General features: G+C 44.9%; 1 protein-coding gene across 2 annotated transcripts in view; it reads right to left on the bottom strand.

Moving 5' to 3' along the window:
* CDK5RAP1 (CDK5RAP1 mitochondrial tRNA methylthiotransferase) overlaps positions 1 to 18352 on the bottom strand; it is a 36932-nt gene extending 18580 nt beyond the window's left edge. The window contains exons 1-10 of one of the 2 annotated variants that reach the window (XM_078057089.1): positions 18221 to 18334; positions 17376 to 17448; positions 15090 to 15404; positions 11240 to 11343; positions 10716 to 10750; positions 9636 to 9736; positions 7441 to 7651; positions 5931 to 6051; positions 1891 to 2121; positions 12 to 109 (exon numbers count right to left, since the gene is read on the bottom strand). In XM_078057089.1, coding sequence (XP_077913215.1) covers positions 12 to 109; positions 1891 to 2121; positions 5931 to 6051; positions 7441 to 7651; positions 9636 to 9736; positions 10716 to 10750; positions 11240 to 11343; positions 15090 to 15381 — 1193 coding nt within the window. In that variant the 5' untranslated portion in view covers positions 15382 to 15404; positions 17376 to 17448; positions 18221 to 18334. Of the gene's footprint in view, positions 1 to 11; positions 110 to 1890; positions 2122 to 5930; positions 6052 to 7440; positions 7652 to 9635; positions 9737 to 10715; positions 10751 to 11239; positions 11344 to 15089; positions 15405 to 17375; positions 17449 to 18220 lie in introns of both variants that reach the window. The other variant, XM_078057088.1, reaches the window with a different exon arrangement.
* Between the last annotated feature and the right edge of the window lie 4202 nt (positions 18353 to 22554).

Genomic DNA, 22554 nt, shown 5'->3' on the forward strand with positions numbered 1-22554 from the left:
GCAAGTCTGACCCCCTCCGCATAGCCTCCAATACACGGCTGCTTCCACTCTGGGCTGGTAGGTGGATCTGTTTACAGATGTTGTCTCTCTCATGAATCAGCTGTAGAACCTGATCAGATAGAACACATTAAAGGTCATCAAAGTCTCACCAAAGAATCCTGCAGAAAGGAATACCACCCCCACTGTTTCTCTACCAAGGTTAATTTTCAAGTAATTAACAGGCTGATTACCCAAATCCTTTACTTTTACTCAAGCCATGTTATCTGTCCCAGACATTTCACCTGCTGGCATCTCTGCTTTCAAAAAGTGAAAAAAGCAAGCAGAGGTCAAATTCAAGCCATGCGCTGACACAAACAAAAAAGGAAAAATGGTATTTGTTTCATCTAACTTCCAAATTAGCCACTTTAAAAGACACCATCACGGGGCGCCTGGGTGGCTCAGTTGGTTAAGCGACTGCCTTCAGCTCAGGTCATGATCCTGGAGTCCCGGGATCGAGTTCCACATCGGGCTCCCTGCTTGGCAGGGAGTCTGCTTCTCCTTCTGACCCTCCCCCCCTCACGCTCTCTCAAATTAATAAATAAAATCTTTAAAAATAAATAAATAAATAAATAATAAAAGACACCATCAAGGGGTGCCTGGGTGGCTCAGTCGGTTAAGTATCTGCCTTCGGCTCAGGTCATGATCCCAAGATCCTGGGATCAAGCCCCATGTCTGGCTCCCTGCTGAGCAGGGATCCTGCTTCTCCCTCTCTCTTGCTATCTCTCTCTCAAATAAATAAAATCTTATTAAAAATTAAAAAATAAAAGACACCATCAAGAAACTGGAACTAGGTGGGGCACCTGGCTGGCCCAGCTGGTGGAGTGTGCAACTCCAGATCTCAGGGTTGTGTTGGAGCCCCACACTGGGTGTGGAGATTACTTAAAAATAAAATCCTTGGGCGCCTGGGTGGCTGAGTTGGTTAAGCGACTGCCTTCAGCTCAGGTCATGATCTTGGAGTCCCGGGATCAAGTCCCGCATCGGGCTCCCTGCTCAGCAGGGAGTCTGCTTCTCCCTCTCCCGCTCCCCCCTCTTGTGCTCTCTCTCTCTCAAATAAATAAATAAAATCTTTTAAAAATAAATAAATAAATAAAATAAAATAAAATAAAATCCTTAAGGGGCACCTGGGTGGCTCAGTCAGTTAAGTGCCCAACTCTTGATTTTGGCTCAGGTCATGGTCTCAGGGTCCTGGAATCAAGCCCTGCACTCATCAGGGAGTCTGCCTGAGAGTCTCTCTCTCCCTCTCCCTCTATCCCTCCCCCTGCCCCTCACTTGCACACTCTAAAATAAATAAATCTTTAAAAAATAAATAAAATATTTAAAATAAAGAAACTAGAACTAAGAAAAAATATTTGAAAAAATATACTGACAAAGGATTTATATCAAGAATACATAAAGAACTTTTACAACTCAATAAGAATATAATCCAGTGGCAAAAAGGTAGGGGTGGGGCCAAAAGACAGCTATTTCACCAAAACAAAAAACTCAAAAAAAAAGGTTTCACATGTGGGCTATACATTCCATGCATTGCTAAGGCACTTTGATAAGTACCTTCCATACATTATACCTATTTCCCAACAACCTAAAGCAGGAGGTTATTATTAATCCCTTTTTACAGATGAAGATGACAATCTGACCTTGATGCCCTTGAAGACAAAATTTTTTTAAATATATCAGTCCCATCTTTGCCCCACCTTGGTAGACTTTAAATCTTTGGTGGAATTAAAGGGCAATACAGCAATACACAAGATCCCCTGAACAAGATTCAAGGACTGCTGCCTCCCACTGGGTCCAGCCTTTGGCATACTTAAGGATACTGGTAACAGCCTGGCACAGTTCACTGTCGATACTCACCTCATCAGGAAAGTCTTTGGGGTGGGGAGAGGTGAAACGGATCCTCATTTCAGGATCTACTCTGGAGACCTGATCCAGAAGGTGAGCAAAACGAAGGCCCCCTTGCTTGGGTTTATAGTTGGTAGAAAAGCCACGGCTCAGGTTAGTAGACGCTGCATTGTTGAACTGGACTTCTGAACTGTCCCGAAAACTATTAACATTCTGACCAAGAAGTGTCACTTCTTTCAGCCCCTAAGAAAGGGAAAATAAATACATCGGAAGCAAATCAAAGTTTTTTTGGTAGTTTCATGCCAAATCACTAACTGAAATTAGTTGAACCTACCAAGAGCCATCCATAAATGTATTCTATTCTGTTTTTAACCAATAATTTCACATTTGGTCATCCTGTCTGAAGAACTGAACTTCAGAATTTTTAAAACCTTAAATAAAAATTATCTTCAAAGCATTTTTAAAGTAGCAAAAACCTGGACATAAATTCAATGTTCAATAATAACGGTTAATTTATAACACCATAAATCAAATTATGACAGCATTCTGTCAATTGAATATTATATAATCATTGCCTATGAAATATTCTTCCCAAAATATTTAGCCTAATTTGAATCAAGCTTTTACACCTAACTTCCAGTTTACCAGAATTCAGAGGAATATTTTATATGACAACATGAAGAAGCAATCAGACAAATCCAGACATATCTGATCTCTTCAAAAACTTAATGTGTCATTTAAAGCAAACAATAAAAAAGTGAAAGGGCTGTTTTAAATTAAGAGGGATTGAAGAAATATAAAAACCAAGTAAAACCACAATCTTTTTTTTTTTTTAAAGATTTATTTATTTGATAGAGAGAGACATAGCGAGAGAGGGAACACAAGCAGGGGGAGTGGGAGAGGGAGAAGCAGGCTTCCCGCGGAGCAGGGAGCCCAATGTGGGGCTCAATCCCAGGACCCTGGATCATGACCTGAGCCGAAGGCAGACGCTTAACGACTGAGCCACCGAGGCGCCCCAAAACCACAAATCTTGATTGAACCTTGGTTTGAAAATAAAAAAAGCAATACAGTATTTTTGGACAGGGGCGCCTGGGTGGTTCAGTCAGTTAAGCATCTGCCTTCAGCTCAGGTCATGATCCTGAAGTCCCAGGATTGAGCCCCATGTAGATCTCCATGCTCAGTGGGGAGTCTGCTTCTCCCTCTCCCTCTGCTCCTCCCCGTTTTCTTTCTCTCTCTCTCTCTCTCAAATAAATAAATAAAATCTTTAAAAAAAAAAAAAGGTATTTTGGACAACGAAGAAATTTTGAGGAGCACCTAGCTGGCTCAGTTGGTAGAGCCTGGGACTCTTGGATCGTGAGATCGAGCCACATGTTGGGTGTAGAGATTACTTAAAAATAAATAAATTAAAAAAAAAAAAAGACATTTGGGAGCACCTGGGTGGCTCAGTTGGTTAAGCATCTGCCTTCAGCTCAGGTCATGATCCCAGGGTCCTGGGATTGAGCCCCAAGTTGGGCTCCCTGCTCAGTGGGGAGTCTGCTTCTCCATCTCCCTCTGCCTATTGCTCCCCCTGCTTGTGCTCCCTCTCTCTCTCTCTGTCAAATAACTAAATAAAATCTTTAAAATAAACAAACAAACAAACAAACAAACAAACAAACAGAATGTCTCTATCCTGAAGAGTAAGTTCTGGTACTATGAGGGAGTTGGAAGGGAAGAAGGAGACAACCTGAGACCAGGAAGCACTTGGAGAGGTAGGGTATGGAGAATACCTCACAGTGCCTGTGAGCAGCCAGAGACCAAATCAGGGAACTGAGAATTGGGGAATGGGAGATGAAAGAGAGCACTGCCAGAGTGTAAGAACAGAGACAAACTGCTGACTGAAAACTAGAGCAGGGGCTAGCTCCCACAGTTCCTGAGCCAAGCAAGTAAGGCAACAGGGAGACTCTAGTGGAAGAAAAGCTCCATTTTCCCATCTACAGTCCTCCTCTTCAGGGCTAGAAGATCCAGGCCTAGAGTTAGCGGGGACCAGCTCCCAAAAGGAAGAAAACAGTTATCTCCCCTCTGGCCTCTGATGGGATTCACTACCCTCATCTCTTCTCTGTCCCTCAACTAGTAAGCTGGCTCTGTAATAAAAATGAGGAAGATATTTGGGAAGTTTCCCTATAATGGACAAATAAATCATTCTCTGAAAATTTACTATGTGCCAGGTAGTTTAAAAACATTTAGGGGCAGGGGCGCCTGGGTGGCTCAGTTGGTTAAGCAACTGCCTTCGGCTCAGGTCATGATCCTGGAGTCCCGGGATCGAGTCCCGCATCGGACTCCCTGCTCAGTGGGGAGTCTGCTTCTCCCTCTGATCCTCCCCCTCTCATGCTCTCTGTCTCCCATTCTCTCTCTCAGATAAATAAATAAAAAAATCTTAAAAAAAAAAAAAAAAAAAACTCTAAAAAAAAAAAAAAAAAAAAAAACATTTAGGGGCAGGGGCGCCTGGGTGGCTCAGTTGGTTAAGCGACTGCCTTCGGCTCAGGTCATGACCTCAGGGTCCTGGGATCGAGCCCCACATCGGGCTCCCTGCTCAGCGGGAAGCCTGCTTCTCCCCTTCCCACTCCCCCTGCTTGTGTTCCCTCTCTCGCTGTGTCTCTCTCTGTCAAATAAATAAATAAAATCTTTAAAAAAAAAAAAAAAACATTTAGGGGCAGGGCATCTGGGTGGCTCAATCAGTTCAGGGGCCTACTCCTGATTTTGGCTTAGGTCATGATTTCAGGGTCTTGAGATCAAGTCCTCCGGTGGGCTCCACACTCTGTGGGGAGTCTGCTTGAGATTCTCTCCCTTCCCCTCTTCCTCTGCCCCCTTCCTCCCCAACTCTCTCTCTCTCAAATAAATAAATAAATCTTTTTTTTTTTTTAAGATTTTATTTATTTGACAGAAAGAGACACAGTGAGAGAGGGAACACAAGCAGAGGGAGTGCGGGAGGGAGAAGCAGGCTTCCCGCAAAGCAGGGAGCCCGATGCAGGGCTCAATCCCAGGACCCTGGGATCATGACCTGAGCCGAAGGCAGATGCTTAACGATTGAGCCACCCAGGCGCCCCAATAAATAAATAAATCTTCAAAAAAAAATTTAGGGGCACCTTGGTGGCTCAGTCGGTTGAGTGTCTGACTCTTGGTTTCAGCTCAGGTCATGATCTCAGGGTTGTGAGATCGAGCCCCACGTCAGACTCTGTGCTTAGCACAGAGCCTGCTTGTGACTCTTTCTCCCTCTCCCTCTGTTCCTCCCCCTCTTCACGAATGCGCTCTCTCTAAAAATAAATAAATCTTTAGGAAAAAATAAACTTAAACTACATGGGCACCTGGCCAACTCAGTTGGTAGAGCATGTGACTTGATCTCAGGGTTGTGAGTTCAAGCCCCACAATGGGTGTGGAGATTTCTTAAAAAAAAAAAAGAAAGAAAAACATTTTTTTTTTTTTTTTTTTTAAGATTTTATTTATTTATTTGAGAGAGAGAGAATGAGAGAGAGCACATGAGAAGGGGGAGGGTCAGATGGAGAAGCAGACTCCCTGCCGAGCAGGGAGCCCGATGCGGGACTTGATCCTGGGACTCCAGGATCATGACCTGAGCCGAAGGCAGTCGCTTAACCAACTGAGCCACCCAGGCGCCCCGAAAGAAAAACATTTAAACTACAACAATCTTTCCAGTAACCCATCAAGGAAGTTACTATTTTATCTTCTTTTCATAGATTGGGAAACTGTTTCAAAGATGATAGTTAAGTGACCAGGGCACCAAACCAGAGAATGCTGCAGCCAGAATTCATACTTAATCATCTGATTCTAAACTCATGCTCTCTCCATTCCACTGTGCTGCCTCCTAAGCAAACTTCACATGGATCTGCCTATAATTTATAAGCAGCAAATCAAAGATATTCACCCAGGTATTTTTTTCTGGCCAGGTATGGGTTCTAAACTTATACAGCTCAGAGATAGCACAGGCAGCAAAACAAGAAAGGTTCTCCTCATCCTCCTAAAACCACGCTTAGAAGACAAAGGCCTGGAGAACTTTTCACCTGCTCTGAAAGCTTCCTCACTTCCTCTAGAATGGAAGCAACAGGGCGACTCCTCTCCCGGCCACGTGTGAAAGGAACAATGCAGTAGCTGCACATGTTGTCACAGCCTCGCATGATAGACCTGGGGAGAAAAGCACCAAAACTTAGTAACAGGACTAACAGGAGTAGGATGCCTTGCTCCCACCCAAGGAGGAGGTCATAGCTCCCTCAGCATTATCCTTTGGCTCTGAATCCTCTTGGCACCATACTCACACTGGACCAATCTGAGACATTTTTAAGGCAAACATTTTTTATTTTTAAAAACTAGTATTTAATCACAGGATAGAAACCACATTGTAATTGGTGGATATAGCAGTTACCCTGAGGGAGCAAACTGGCGAGGGAATGGGGTGCCTTTATATATACGCCATATATATAAAATATAAATATTTTGTTTGAATGTTTTATATCTAAACCAGAAAAAAAATAAATATCATAAAATGTGTATAATGAATAGAAACCTCAAGTTTAAGACAGAAGGTTCCATATTTCTCACTCATTCCTGATCCAATTATTATGGTATCTAAGTGAAATCACTCTCTTCCATTTGCATCCTGTATATGAAAGCCTCAAATTATCAACGGAGTATGGGATAGCCATTAAAATGACAGGTTGGCAAACTTTCTATAAAAAACCAGATAGAAAATATTTTAGGCTTTGCAGACCATACAGTCCCTGTCACAACTACTCAATTTTGCTATTGTAGTACCAAATGCAGCCACAGATTATATATAAACAAATGGGCATGGCTATATTTCAACAGAACTTTATTTACAAAAAACATGCTCTAACTTTTTTTTGCCAATTTGCCAACCTCTGTTATTGAAAATTTAATAACCTAAGAAATGTTCACCATTTAAAATAAGGTCATAAAACCAGATAAATTGGGAAGCCTGGGTGGCATAGTCAGGTGTCTGACTCTTGGTTTCAGCCCAGGTTGTGATCTCAGGGTCCTGGGATCAAGCCCCAGTCAGGCTCTGAGCTCCACGTGGAGTCTGCTTGGGATTCTCTCTCCCGTCTCCCTCCACTCCTCCCTGGTGTTCTCTCTCTCCCTCTCTAAAAAAAGTAGGGGCGCCTGGGTGGCCCAGCTGGTTAAGCGTCTGCCTTCAGAGTCCTGGGATCATGACCTGACCCGAAGGCAGACGCTTAACTGACTGGGCCACCCAGGTGTCCCTGCCCTTAACATGATTTTAAAAGTGAGAAAGAATGAGCGCCTGGATGGCACAGTCTGTTGGGCATCCAATTCTTGGTTTTGGCTCAGGTTGTGATCTCAGGGTTGTGACATCAAGCCCTTATCGGGCTCAGCCCGGAGTCTGCTTGAGACTCTCTCCCCGTCCCTCTCCACCCCCAGCCCCCACCCACCCCCAGCTCATGCATGTGCGCACTCTCTCTCTCTACAGCTCCCCCCAATATAAATAAATAAAAGTGAGAAAGGAGAAATTCACTCCTTGTCTCTTGGGCGGTGTCTCACACGAAGGCAGAAGTAGCACTGGGGCTTGTCTGGACTGGCATGACGTCAGCATAGGTCTCATCCAGAGAGAGCAGCACGTTGGCAGCTTGTTGGCCTGACTCAGCAACAGCCAGCAGTCGAGGAAGGTCCCGATAGGCATCTGGACCGGCCAAAATATCCACCATTTTCTCCCTGTTGAGAATCTCCTCCTTTAATCTCTCAGCCATGCAGCCTGGGAGGGGAAAAAAAAAAAGCACCTGTTCCCAAATTCATCTGGTCTCATGGCTACTTCTCAGTATACATTACCTCTAGCTAAGGTCAGAGACAAGGGCACAGAAACCTCGCTAAGAGTTTAGCTTCATCGCTCCTCAAATTTGCCCAATACTTCCATAGCACTAGAACCTGCATCTTCCTATATAAGAAAACCACAGGAAGCAAGCAACTAAAGAAATTCAATTAAATGCCCAGAAAAAATTAAGCCACCACCCAGAAACATTTCTAGACATGAACCATCTCTTTTTTCAATTGAAATTTACTTGGTACTCCAAATAAAAAATTTTTTTTCAGGAACTGGCTATAGAGTTTCAAAGTCTAGGGGCGCCAGGGTGGCTCAGTTGGTTAAGCATCTGACATTGGCTCAGGTCATGATCTCAGCACCCTGGGATCGAGCCCCACACTCAGCAGGGAGTCTGCTTCTCCCTCTCCTCCTCGACCACTCATGGTCTCTCTCTCTCTCTCAAATAAATAAATAAAATCTTTAAAGAAAAAAAAAGGATTCAAATGGTAAGTTTTATGTTACATATATTTTACCACAATAAAAAACAAAGTATTGGGGGAATTTCTGAAATTCCTAACAAAGATATAGCCAGGGGCTTCTATAATGAAGGAACTGATGTGAAAGATTTCAGCTAATCCTTGCAACCTCCTACATCACTTAGTACATTAATCTGTATAACAGGATATGCTCCAAATATGTTTGAACCCTTCATCAAGAGAAATTAATTTAATTATTCCACAATGGACAGTCTGTTTTAAAATTAAGTACATTGGGGCGCCTGGGTGGCTCAGTCGTTAAGCGTCTGCCTTCAGCTCAGGTCATGATCCCAGGGTCCTGAGATCAAGCCCCACATCGGGCTCCCTGCTCCGCAGGAAGCCTGCTTCTCCCTCTCCCACTCCCCCTGCTTGTGTTCCCTCTCTCGCTGTGTCTCTCTCTGTCAAATAAATAAATAAAATCTTTAAAAAAATTAAATTAAATTAAATTAAATACATTAACTAAATTCTGGGACCAAAAGGGTACAGAATATTCATTTTTGAAACATGTTTCCCAGCTATCTAGATCAGAGCTGTCCAACAGAACTTTCTAAGATAATGGAAATGTTCTTTATCTGTGCTGTCCAAACTAATAGCCACTAGTCAAGTGTGGCTAGTGAGCAGTCAATAGGTGGCTAGTGAGAATGAAGAAGGGAATTTTTAATATTATTTAATTTTACTTAAATATTTTTTTTTAAGATTTTATTTATTTATTTTAGAGAGAGACAGACTGAGAGAGCATGAGTGGAGTGAGGGGCAGAGGGAGAAGCAGACTCCCTGCTAAGCAGGGAGCCCAATGCAGGGCTCGATCCCAGGACTCCAGGATCATGACCTGAGCCGAAGGCAGACGCTTAACCGACCAAGCCACCCAGGTGCCCCTTAAATTTATTTTTTTAAGATTTTTTTTTTCTTTTTAAGTAATCTCTACACCCAACATGAGACTGTAACTCACAATCCCGAGATCAAGAGTTGCATGCTCCACCGACTGAGCCAACCAGGGGTCCCTAATTTTAGTTAAATTTAAATAAACACATGTGACTAGTGGCTACCATACTGGTCAGTGCAGATCTAGATCTTCACTTGGGCATACATTAGCAGTCAAGATGAAAAGTGCCTATGCTATAAATTCATGCTGTTCTTTCAGACTCCAAACTCTCTCCTATCCATAACTCTATGCTGCCATAAGCCACATTAGACTCTAGAAAGGATAGGCCACTTTCTGAGTACCTATTACTACAAGGCACTATGAAAAGCCCTTTTATTAGCTTTATCTCATTTAGTCTTACAGCCTCTGACATCAAATACAAGAGTTACATGAGGTGTATAACAATTCTTCAAACACTGGGAATCCAGCCTCTAAGGGTTTCCCAAGTGTGAAAACACAAAACCTGCAAACTACCAGATACCTAGAATCCCAATCCTCAGAGGTACTTGGGAGCGGAGCCGTTTCGTCTTCAGGGCTTTAAGCTGATGTAAACGATTCCAGATGGTCTGCTCAGCCTTCTCCCTATAAAGATCAAAAGAGGTAGAACTGAACCTGAAAATAAACTGGAGCACAAGCTAAAAGAGTAGGACAATGGAAATAAAATAAAAACAAACTTCAACCCTTTAAATGAATATCTATCTTTTAGGTTAAGGGAAGATAGGCAGGGAGCCAACTGAAGAAGCACCACTTGCTGTAATTCACCCTTCCTGCATACGTCCAAACCTGACAAGCCTTTAAGTCAAACTCAGAAACAATCTACTTCACAAAGCCTCGTAGAGAGTTTGTCCACCCTTTAACTTCCCTATCACTTTAACTATACTTTTCCCTGTAGTTAGCAACTTCTCTTTTATTGTTTGATTTTTTACATAGTGCTTTCTGCCAGATGTTAGAGCTATTTGTGTGTCTGCCTTAGTTCCCGTATCAGACCAAGCTCCTTAAAGCCACGCTCCAAGGAGGATTCATTTCTGAATGTTCCAAAGCCATGTAGTTCAGTGTCTTATAGCAGAAACACTCCAAACAAAAATGTTGGATTATATTAACACTAAGGAAAACATTAACACTAACATGCCTTGTACACAGAAACAAAGTAAGAAATAGTATGTTCACTTCTGATGGATGCCACCATCTCTGCACTGACTGCATCCTAACCCTTATGATGTGAATTACATCATAAACGTGCCATTACCTGCAAGAGAAACCTTGGGAAAAGTTGGGTGCCTCAGCATACCCTCGGTTTCCTCATCTATAAAACAGGTTTGATAATAGCACCTATCTCATACGGTTGTTGTGAGAATTAAATTAGTTAGTGCATATGTAGTGCTCAGCACAGGACCTGATACACAGTACATGCTCAGCAAACATCAACCGAGTTCTATCATTGCTATCTCCACTGTTGTAAAAATCACAAGTCCACTGACTCATCTCCACAGGTCCGCCAGCTTGGCACTGTTAACTCTGGCATTAAATATATTCACTCTCTAGGTAAAGAACAAACTCTCACCTGATAGAACATGTGACAAGGAGGATCACATCAGCCTGAGTGGAAAGCAAGGGAAAATTATGATCTTTGAAATCTGCCTTGTAGAATCACTATCCATTGCCCTTTTTTTATTACTCTGGTAAAACATACATAACATAAAACTTACCATTTTAACCATTTTTAAGTGTACAGTTCAGTAGCATTAAGTACATTCACATTGTTGTGCAACCATCACCACCCTCAAGCTCCAGAACCATTTCATGTTCCCCAACTAAAACTCTGTACCCATTAAACACTAGCTCCCCATTCCCCTCCACCTCCCAGCCCATTTTTAACTTAGTTCCTTGCCTAAAAGTGAGCACCACCATAAAAGTTTCAAAAATAACTGGAACAAAAATACACCTTAGTTCCATGCTACACACTTTACTCAAGGGAACTCACTCTCACCAGGCCATACCCTATTTCTGAAGCTGCATCTAAAAACTGGCACAAATGCAGAGTCTCACCCAGGCCCAAAAAACAATAGAAGGAGAAAATGCATGTACCTCTTGGAGGTTCCTGGTCCGCAAGTAGCCACTCTTCTGTAAGATAGACCAGGCTATCTCTGTGTCATTCACATTCATCTGGCAGCCGTAGGTCTCCAGATAGACTGCAATGAGAGGGGGATTCCACAGTAGGCAGACTAAAAGGGGCCACATGTCTCAAAAGGTCTCCTTCCCAAATGCCCTAGAAACATCTGAGGCAACTGGTTATCCACTAAATCCCCTGTTGCCTCAATTCTAAGACACCATTAAGTTCCAGGTCTACCCCCAAATTAATGACAGCCTTTCAGAACAAAAGAAATGCCACATTATACACATACATAATTATAGGCCATATCATTTAAAAAACAGGAGAGGGGCGCTTGGGTGGCTCAGTCATTAAGCGTTTGCCTTCGGCTCAGGTCGTGATCACAGGGTCCTGGGATCGAGCCCCGCATCGGGTTCCCTGCTCCGAGGGAAACCTGCTTCTCCCTCTCCCACTCCCCCTGCTTGTGTTCCCTCTCTCGCTGTGTCTCTCTCTGTCAAATAAATAAATAAAATCTTTTAAAAAAACAAATAGAATAAAATACAGGAGAAACATGCACCTGAGAACGCGATGTGTTATAAAAACAATTAGAAAAGGGAGGACTAGGGCGCCTGGGTGGCTCAGTTGGTTAAGCGACTGCCTTCGGCTCAGGTCATGATCCTGGAGTCCCTGGATCGAGTCCCGCATCGGGCTCCCTGCTCGGCAGGGAGTCTGCTTCTCCCTCTCACCCTCCCCCCTCTCATGTACTCGCTCTCTCTCATTCTCTCTGTCTCAAATAAATAAATAAAATCTTTAAAAAAAAAAAAAAAAGAAGAAGAAAAGGGAGGACTAGCTGATAGTGTTGATTATCAACTTGGGGGGAAAATTTAAATCCACACATTGCACCCCTCCTTCTCACAAAGAGGTTCTCCAACCTCTGAAGGGAGCAGCAGTGGCCAGAGGGTACACAAAGCCATAAAATAAAAATGAGGTAACTTCCTACAGTAACTTCAAACAAACATATTAAATGAAAGCAAGCACTGGGGGGCCTAGCTGGCTCAGTTGGTAGAGCATGCAACTCTTGATCTCCAGATTTTAAGTTCAAGCCCCATGCTGGGCGCAGAGATTACTTAAAAATAATTTTTTTTTTTTTTAAGATTTTATTTATTTATTTGACAGAGAAAGAGAGCACAAGTAGGCAGAGAGGCAGGCAGAGGGAGAGGGAGAGGCAGACTCCCCATGAGCAGAGAGCCCAACGTGGAGCTCGATCCCAGGACCGTGGGATCATGACCTGAGCTGAAGGCAGACGCTTAACCGACTGAGCCACCCAGGTGCCCCTAAAAATAAAATCTTAAAAAAAAAAAAAAATCTTAAAAAAAAAGAAAGAGGGGCGCCTGGGTGGCTCAGTCGGTTAAGCGACTGCCTTCGGCTCAGGTCATGATCCCAGGGTCCTGGGATCGAGCCCCGCATCGGGCTCCCTGCTCCGCGGGAAGCCTGCTTCTCCCTCTCCCACTCCCCCTGCTTGTGTTCCCTCTCTCGCTGTGTGTGTCTCTATCAATTAAATAAATAAATACAATCTTTAAAAAAAAAGAAAGAAAGCATGGCTGTATTATGATGTAAAACACATCTGCATGAAGTTTTAAGAACATCAATTTCATACTCTGGCAAGCCCTTTGAAACTAAATTCCTACATCAACTCCTCTCCAACACATTTTAATCAACAGACCCAAATAAAGTCCAAATGAAGTTAAAATTTAATGACAAAAAATCATATGAAAACCAACATAAAACAGCAGTAATTTATAAAAGAAACATCAGGGTATTCTTAAACCTTCCTTGGCTCACTTTCCTTGTCTAAAAATAAAAACAAGGGGCGCCTGGGTGGCTCAGTGGTTATGTATATGCGTGTGTGTATATGTGAAGATACGTATTATAGCATTACTTATAAAACTTTTGAAACAATTTAATGTCCAACTATAGGGGACATGTACCTCATAGTACAGCACAATGCAGTATTTTATACCAATTTTTAAAAATTTAATTACAGGGACGCCTGGGTGGCTCAGTTGATTAAGCGGCTGCCTTCGCTCAGGTCATGATCCCAGGGTCCTGGGATCAAGTCCCACATTGGGCTCCCTGCTCAGTAAGGAGCCTGTTTCTCCCTCTGCCTACTGTTCCCCCTGCTTGTGCTCTCTCTTTCTTTCTGACAAATAAATAAAATCTTAAAAAAAAATAAAATAAATTAAAAAATAAAAAAAAATAAAAATTTAATTACAAAGGGGCACCTGGGTGGCTCAGCAGGTTAAGCGACCCAACTCTTCATTTGGGCTCAGGTCATGATTTCAGGGTCATGAAATGGAGCCCTGCAAGGGGCTCTACACTCAGCAGGGAGTCTGCTTAAAGATTCTCTCCCTCTGCCCCTCCACCAGCTCACATGCGCATGCATATGCTCTCTCTAATAAATAAATAAACCTTTAAAAAAAAAAGGGGGGCACCTGGGTGCCTCAGTCAGTTAAGTGTCCACCTTCCACGCGGGTCATAGTCTCGGGGTCCTGGAATGGAGCCTGGGATGGAGCCCCACATCGGACTCCCTGCTCAGTGGGGAGTCTGCTTCTCCCTCTCCCTCTGCCCCTCTCCCCCCTCACTTCTGCCTGCCACTCCCCCCTGCTTGTGCTCGCTCGCTCTCACTCTCTCTCTCTGACAAATAAATAAAATCTTTAAAAAAAAATTTAAAAAAAGAAAAAGGAGGAAAAAAATCTGTTTAAGCATAAAGAATGAGGGGCACCTGGGTGGTTCAGTTGGTTAAGCGACTGCCTTTGGCTCAGGTCATGATCCTGGAGTCCCTGGATCGAGTCCCGCGTCGGGCTCCCTGCTGGGCAGGGAGTCTGCTTCTCCCTCTGACCCTCCCCCCTCTCGTGTGCTTTCTCTCTCTCATTCTCTCTCTCTCAAATAAATAAAATCTTTAAAAAAAAAAAAAAGCATAAAGAATGAATTTCTACATCACCAATTGTGAAAGCTGTCTTATGATTTAAGATGATCTAAAAATTAGAACAGAGATTATAGGGTTTCCAAAGATAACCAAAGAGAAGACTCCCCAGGACTTCTACCCACCCTAGTCACATGGACCAAAAGTATAAGTTTCTTTTTTTTAAGATTTTATTTACTTGTTTGAGAGAGAGGATACAAGCATGCACAAGTGGGGAAGGGGCAGAGGGAGAGGGAGAAGCAAACTCCCCGCTGAGCAAAGAGCCTGACGCCAGGGGACACCTGGGTGGCTCAGTCAGTTAAGCGGCTGCCTTCAGCTCAGGTCATGGTCCCGGGATCCTGGGATCAAGTCCCACATCGGGCTCCTTGCTCAGCGGGGAGCCTGCTTCTCCCTCTGCCTCTTCCTGCCTCTCCCCCTGCTTGTGCTCTGTCTCTCTCTCTCTGACAAATAAATAAAATCTTAAAAAAAAGAGCCTGACGCCGGGCTTGATCCCAGGACCCTGAGATCATGAACTGAGCCAAAGTCAGACACTTAACTGCCTGAGCCACCCAGGCACCCCAAGTTTCTTTTTTTTTTTTTAATATTTTATTTTTAAGTAATCTCTATACCCAACATGGGGCTCGAACTCACAACCCTGAGATCAAGAGTTGCACACTCCACAGACTGAGCCAGCCAGGCACCCACAAGTTTCTTTATATTAATGTTACTTGATGAAGTCTGACAATTCCATAACCTAGCAGGCTTCCCACACTATTAGCCTTCCAAAGCTGGGTCTGCAATAAAATAATAATTATGAATCAGGCTGTGGATGCTGGAAAGGAACAAAGCAGGAAGTCTGAAAAAAGAAGAAAAGTAAAACCAACCTTTTCTTTGCCTCCCTAAAAGTTCATCCACTGTAAGATAGGGGGGTGGGTCCTCCATGTCTGGCTTCTCTTGAGGAGCTGAAGCACTTCTTAAAAAATGCTGAAAAGTCGGCCCACTGGCCAGCCTAGAGCTGAAATCCTTCTGAACTCCATCTTCCTGCTGCCTCTCTGAACTGGGACATGCAGTGCTGGGGACACTACTATGTGCCCTGCAGGTCCTGAGCAGCAGCCAGGACACAGAAGCCAAGGGCCCCCACCTCTGTGTTTGCAGGACACACTGCAAAGGATGCATGGCACTAAATCAAAGCCCAAAGTCTGCAAAAGAATAACAGGTATCACCAACATTTATTGAACACCACATACAGGGCAATGCTATAAGTACTTCCAGTGTATTAATACATTTAATACACAAAAACCCATGAAGAAGATAATATTATCCCTATTTTACAAGTAAAAAAAAAAAAACACAAAAAAACAAAAACAAAAACAAAAACTGTGGCAACTTGCCCAAGATCACACCAAGGAGTGCCAGAGGTAAGATACAAATCCAGGTAGTTTTCAAAACAAAGGGGTGGTAGAGATGAGATGAGATGGTGTGACAAAGTAACAAAGAAGCACCTTGTGCCAGCAACAGTTTCAAGAGCATTAAATCTTTACAGCAATCCTCAGCAAAAAGACAACAGACAGTACTATTACCCCCACTCAGAGATGAGGAAATAGACAGAGAGAGGCTGAGGAACTTACCTAAGCTCCCACCTAAGCAACAGAGTCAGGACTCAAATGAAGGTCTATATGACCATAAAGCCCATGTTCCTAGCCGCCTTGCTACGTTGCCTCCCACTACTATGGAAACCACTTACTATCTGAGAGCATCTTCCTTTGAGTTCCTTCAAATGGAAAGTATCTAACATGGGGCACCATATGTCTGAGCAGTGACTCCTACCCTCCAAGAATCTCGAATTACTGTCTTCAAACTTTCTACCCAGACCCTGTCACACGTAGCTGGGGGATGGAAAAGAGCACAACCTTTATAGAGGGCAATTTGCCACTTTCCATCAAAATTACAAACACACAAACCCTTTCACCAAGCCGTTCCATTCCTAAGATATTTATCTTCCAGACAGTCTTACATGTACAAAATGACCCATGTGTAACGCTACTCAATGCCACAGTGTTTCTAACAGCAAAGGAATGGAAAAGATTTAAATGTCATCACAAGGGGACTAGTTAAATAAGTCGTGGTACATCCATGCAATGGGATAAAATGCAACTGTTAGAAAGTAAGGCTGTATCCATACATGACAAAAACAAGAAAGCAAAGTGCCCAATACTATCTATAGTATGCTACACTTTAATCTGCAGGGGAAGGAGCACAGGAATATTAACGTACATACTTGTAAATGAACACAGTATCTCTAGAATGCGTAAGAAACAGTGGTTGCCTCCCAGGAAGGAACCTAGGTGACTCAAAGTACAAGCGATGGAGACACACTTCCCACCACACATCCTTAACGGACCTCAGGATCTCCAGCCTGACTGCCCCATTCTAGTCATACCATTTTTGTACTGATCTTCACTAGCTTCTAGGCTTTTATACACTCTGTTCCCTCTGGCCGGTGTATCTTCTCTCTGACTCAGCCAACTCCTATGCTTTTAGGTCTCTGCTTCCTCCTAGAAGCCTGTCCTGGCCACCATTCTCAAAGTCTAGGCTGGGGTCCTCCTGTAGGTTCCCAAAGCCTCCTTCTAATCCCCATCTCAAGACTCATCACACTTGGCTGTTAATTACTACTTACACTTCTGCCATCCCTTACAGGCTGGGAGGTCCCTAAAAGCAGGGAATAAATCTCATCCATTTCTACATCTTCAGCATCTCTCATTCAGTGACTGGCTCATGGTAGGTGCTGTACATGTAAAATGAGCACATGTAGCCTTTTACCCCTCTAACTCGATCACCTGCTGTATATGCTACCAGCACTTTAGGCAGGAGCAATGCTAACCTACATTCAAGTATCAGAGAACAGCAGACCTTTAAATGTGAGCTTTAAAGTCACCCTCTTCCGGGCGCCTGGGTGGCTCAGTCATTGAGCGTCTGCCTTCGGCTCGGGTCATGGTCCCAGGATCCTGGGATCGAGCCCCGCATCGGGCTCCCTGCTCGGCGGGAAGCCTGCTTCTCCCTCTCCCACTCCCCCTGCTTGTGTTCCCTCTCTAGCTGTGCCTCTCTCTGTCAAATAAATAAATAAATAGAACCATAAATAAATAAATGAATGAATGAATGAATAAAGTCACCCTTTTCTGCTCCTTGCTTGCTGTGTGACCTTGGGCAAGTCAAATTCCTATCTCTGAGCTGCCAATTCCACATCTGTAAAATAAAGATAAAGGTAGTACCTATGTCCCAGAGGCAGTGTGAGAATTAAAGAAGATATTAAAAACCCAACCCGGCGTACACTAAGTCTTCAGTAACGGCACACTTGCAGCCCGCACTCTCTTTTCACGGGAGACATAGAGCACTCCTGTTAAGAACATGGACTCTGGAATCACAGTCGGCCCCAACTGCTGCCTAGCCCGGTAACACTGGGCACCTGGGGAACTTCTTAAATTCGGGGAGCTTCCATTTCTCCATAAGTAAAATGGGGATAGTACCTATCTCTGTGTCTGCTGTGAGGATCAAATGTGATAATGCAAATAAAATGTTTGCATTACACAACGTAGGAGCCACGGGGGGGGGGGGGGGGCGTGCCTCAAAACTTGGTAGTCCGTAATACCGACGAGACAGCAGCCTCATCTCAACAGAAGTAAACCTAAGCGATAAAACATCCCAAACATTTTGTTGGGGTGGCTACAATGCTTCAGGCGCGATGCTTAGCGCTTCCCATGGATTACGGTATTTAATCCTCACGGCAACATCGTCAAGCAGGTTCTATCACCCCCACTTGACGGGTGACGAGGCTAAGGCTCGGGGCGACAAGGGGGGTGACGTGCCCAAGGTCATAGGCGAGTAGGCAGCGGGGCTGGGGCGCGAACCCCGGCAGAACGACTCCAGGGCCCGCGACATCCTCCCCTCCAAGCACTTGCGGGGCTCCGCCGCCCTCCGGCCCCAGGCACGGATCGCCTCCGCCCGCCGCGCCGCTTACCTCCCGCAGCCCGAGCGCCCAGCATCCGGCAACGGAAGCTCGCCTCAGCCAGCCGGGATGCCGCCTCAGCGTTCCGCCGCCGCGCGGGCACACGAGCGACTTCCGTTCCGCCACGGCTTCCGTCCGGGACGTCCCAGCGGAAGTGCTTCCCCCAGTACGGTCCGGGTGGGTACCGGTTCCCGGCTTTGTGAAACCGCTGCTACGCTGACCTGAGTGGTCGCCGCTAGCGGTCCTGTGGCAACCGAGTGCTTGGAAAGGAGTGAGTGCGAACTGATGTGCTTTACACGTAAAATACACACCGGATGTCGAAGAAAGAGTGCGGAATAGCTCATCAATCATGTTTATATTGATTACGTGTTGAAACAATATTGAGGATATACTGGGTTAAATGAATATAATTTAAATTGGTTTCACCTGTTTCTTTTTACTTTTTTAATGCGGCTACTGGGAAATTTTAAATGGCATACGTGACTCACGTCCTCTTTCTACTGGACAGTGCTGAGCTGTAGCTTAAAGACTTCCCATTCCCTGTTCCAGCCTGGACCCCGCAGCCCCCGGGGTGGGAGTTACAGACCCATGGTTCGGTTGCATAAGGGGCACCTCCTCTTGGGTATCTAATGACTGACCCTAACTTAATACAGAACTCTTCATTTCCATGCTCACATCCTCACCCAAAACCTGTTCCTTCCCAGTCTAGACCATCTCAGTAAATGACCCAACCATCCTCCCAACACTAGGAGAAATGGAGGAGTCTTTTTTTTTTTTTCCTCTCCCTCAAACTCTACAACCTGTCAGCAAGTCCTGTCAGCTCTAACTCCAAAATGTCTCAAATTTATCCACTTCCCGTGCTATAACTCTGGCCCAGGCCACCTTCATCTCATCCGACACTACTGCGATAGCCCGCGAAGTGGTTTCCTTGTTTCTGCCCCCCTTGTCTCCTACAGACTATTTCCCATAGGGAGCCTAAGAGAATTTGTTTGGGACCCTTGGGTGGCTCAGTCGGTCAAGCCTCTGACTTCTGCTCGGGTCATGATCTCAGGGTCCTGGGATGGAGCCCTACGTTGGGCTCCCTGCTCAGCGGGCTGTCTGCTTCTCCTTCTCCCTCTGCCTCCCCGCACTCATGCTCTCTCTCTCCCTCTCTCTCAAATAAATAATCTTAAAAAAAAAAAAAATGTTACCATGGTGGGCATCTGGGTCTTAATTCTGTTGGGGAGTTCCAGGAAACAGTGTAGTACACACACCCCAGAATTATTTCATCCAAGAGGAGAGGAAGCTAGAGTAGTTCTATGTTAGCAGTCAGGGTGGAAAGACGCTCCTATGTGTATTAGTTCCTCAGCACTTCTGCTCTGTCTGTGCACGGAGGTCTGTGGTTTGGAAGAAAGCCCGTGTGTCAGTAAGATGTGGACACTGGCCCCAGCACTCTGAGTCAGTAAGACTCTGGGGGCCCTGCTGCAATGACTTCTTTGACTCCTCATTAGAACTCTATGAGGTTGGGGCGCCTGGGTGGCTCAGTCGTTAAGCGTCTGCCTTCGGCTCAGGTCATGGTCCCAGGGACCTGGGATCGAGCCCCGCATCGGGCTCCCTGCTCTGCGGGGAGCCTGCTTCTCCCTCTCTCACTCCCCTTGCTTATGTTCCCTCTCTCGCTGTGTCTCTCTCTGTCAAATAAATAAATAAAATCTTTAAAAAAAAAAAAAAAAAAAAAAGAACTCTATGAGGTTATTATTGGCCCACTTGAAGGCAAGAAAACTGAAAATACAAAAGGTGGTCACATGCTGAAGCTGGCACTAGTGCATGGCAGAACTGGGATCCACCCACAGGCTGGTCTGACCCCACAGCGCTATTTTTACCACTGACTGACTAAGTGAAAGTCAGACTGGCTGGGTTCCCATTGAGGCTCTGACACCATGATAGCCAAGGCCAAGTGAATCACCCCTGCTGATTCCCAGTTTCTTTGCCTATAAAGTGGCTGCTGTGTGGAGAATGCACTGCATTGGGGGTAAGAGGATGCAGAGACAAATAAGGAGAGCATTTAGGAGGCTGTGGCAGTTGCCCAAAGATCGTTGAGTCCAGGACCGTTGTGCTGTCTTGGGGCAGTGAAGATGATGGAAACAAACCTGGATTTCAGGAGTTTGAGACACTGGAATTAAGCTCACACTCTCTTCTTAGATAACTGCTGGGTGCCGATTCAGTCAAAAATACAAAGGCCAAAAACTATATTATGGTTCTTAATTTTTACTGTGGCTTTTCCAGATAACCTAGAATGTGATCTGATCAATTGGGGTAATTATCAGTACCATGAGGGTACAACATTTCAGAATTCCTGGAAAACACTTAAACTCAAGAGACAAGTTCCTGGACACTCTGGGATCTAAAGACTCCAGTTGGAGAAATATTCAGGTTTACTGTGAAGTTTTTTACTGCAAAGGGAAGATGTCCTATCCTAATGTGGCCATGGGGGGGGGGCACCTCTGCCACACAGAGCCCCACTATGGTGGCAGCACCTGCAACCAACATGAGTTATGTTGAGGAGGGGGATGCCTTCCACACTGCCAAGGGTCACAATGCCCCTTCTCCTTCCCTGGTGACCATCAAGCACGGGCCCTGTCCTTCCATGCATACCAACTCCATTTCAGGTCCTGCTTATGGTATCATCATGACCCTTCCCTCTTTACTCTCAGTCTTGTCCTCTTAGGGTCACAGGAGAGAGGAATTCTAGAGCTGAAAGGAAGCCAATGTGAGAGGGTTTCAATGTGAGAGTCAGGGAAAAGTTAGGGTTTGAACCCAGGTCTCTAGGGCTCTTAGAACTGGTTTTCAAATCTGGCCCTTCCCTTAGCAGCCCCATAGGGAGATGTCACCTTCCCCCTCTGTGGGCAGGGCAGGAGGCTGCAATTCTGATTGCTCATAGAATGAAGCTGGCAGCATGAGGGATGTTCTCTGTTATGCTGGCACCCCCAACACACACACACACAAACAGCTGTGCCCAACATCCCCTACTATCCTGCCCCACACCCATACCAGCCCACATGGGGAACCAGGGACCATTTCCCACCACCCTCCCCATAACATCTCACCACATTCCAACCACAAGGGTCTACTTTTAGTTGCCATGTTGTAGAGTCTTGAACAGTGATGTGTCTTGGACAATGAAGATGATGAAAATAAACCCCGCTCCTCAGATTCCAGGAGTTTCGAAGCCCCTTTGATCCATCTCACCCCAGGCTCTCTCACCTGGGATGCCATTCCCCCTTCCACCTAACTCTTACTGGTTGGTGATAGTTCCGTTACTGAGCTATTATTCCTCCCCTGCCCTTTCTCCACCAATGGCTCGGCTATAGGACTTGTTTTGGCCAATGGAATGAGAGAAGACATAATGCAGACAGAGGATGTAACTGTGCTTGTGCAATTTGCTTGTCTTTGAACTCCAGTGACTTGTCAGGAGAAGAGAACATGCCCTGAGAGCTGATGTCCCTTCATCCTGGGCTCCAGAAAGAACATAGAGTAGACTTGAGCCCAACCCATAGCCTGCAGCAAAGCCACCCAGCCAAGCCCAGCTTATAATGATCAAGCTGCAGTCAACATGCAGCCCCAGGAGCATGAAAATAAATGCTTGTGGCTGTGGGTTGGGTTGGGCTCCCGCGCCCCCCCCCCATAGCATTACAGCAGTAGGAGCTGATTTTTAGCATACTCCTTTAGATGAATATTAGCTCCCATGTCTCCTTCTGAGAGAAACCTCCCCTAAACCCCTAGAGTAAGTCAGGTCCCCGCTGGGCCCTCTGCTATCTCCATGTCTGTTTAATCTGTATCACACATATGATTGTGGGAGATCTGCTGGATTTCAGTTCCCTGTGCATGGGGACCTGTCAGTCTTGTTCTCAGCAAATCAGCTCCTGGCCCCAAGAACTAGCACAGAGAAGGCATGCACTAGATATTAGAACAGTGAATTGACAGATGGATGGGCAGATGGATGGACGCATAGGCAAGGCTGGAGTATCTCTGCTCACCTGCATCTCCCCAGGCTTCCAGAACTAGCTCTGGCTCTGGCTTGTTATGTGACTTCACATAACAAGGGCCTCAGTTCCCTCATGCAAAGGCTTGCTTAGAACTGCTTAGTTCTACAATAGCCACCAGCCACATGTGGCTACTGAGCACTTGATATGCAGCTACTGTGAATGAGGAACTAAATTTTATTTAAGTTTAATTCATTTTAATTTAAAAACTGACAATTCAATTATTGGAAAATTGTAGTGCATTTGGAACAACTTGGGCCTGTGAATCTACTTTTTTCAACTATAAATTATATGAAATATAAATATAAATCAAGAATTTCCAATTGG

Source organism: Halichoerus grypus, chromosome 10 (genome assembly GCF_964656455.1).
Source record: "Halichoerus grypus chromosome 10, mHalGry1.hap1.1, whole genome shotgun sequence".
Classification (NCBI taxonomy): domain Eukaryota; kingdom Metazoa; phylum Chordata; class Mammalia; order Carnivora; family Phocidae; genus Halichoerus; species Halichoerus grypus.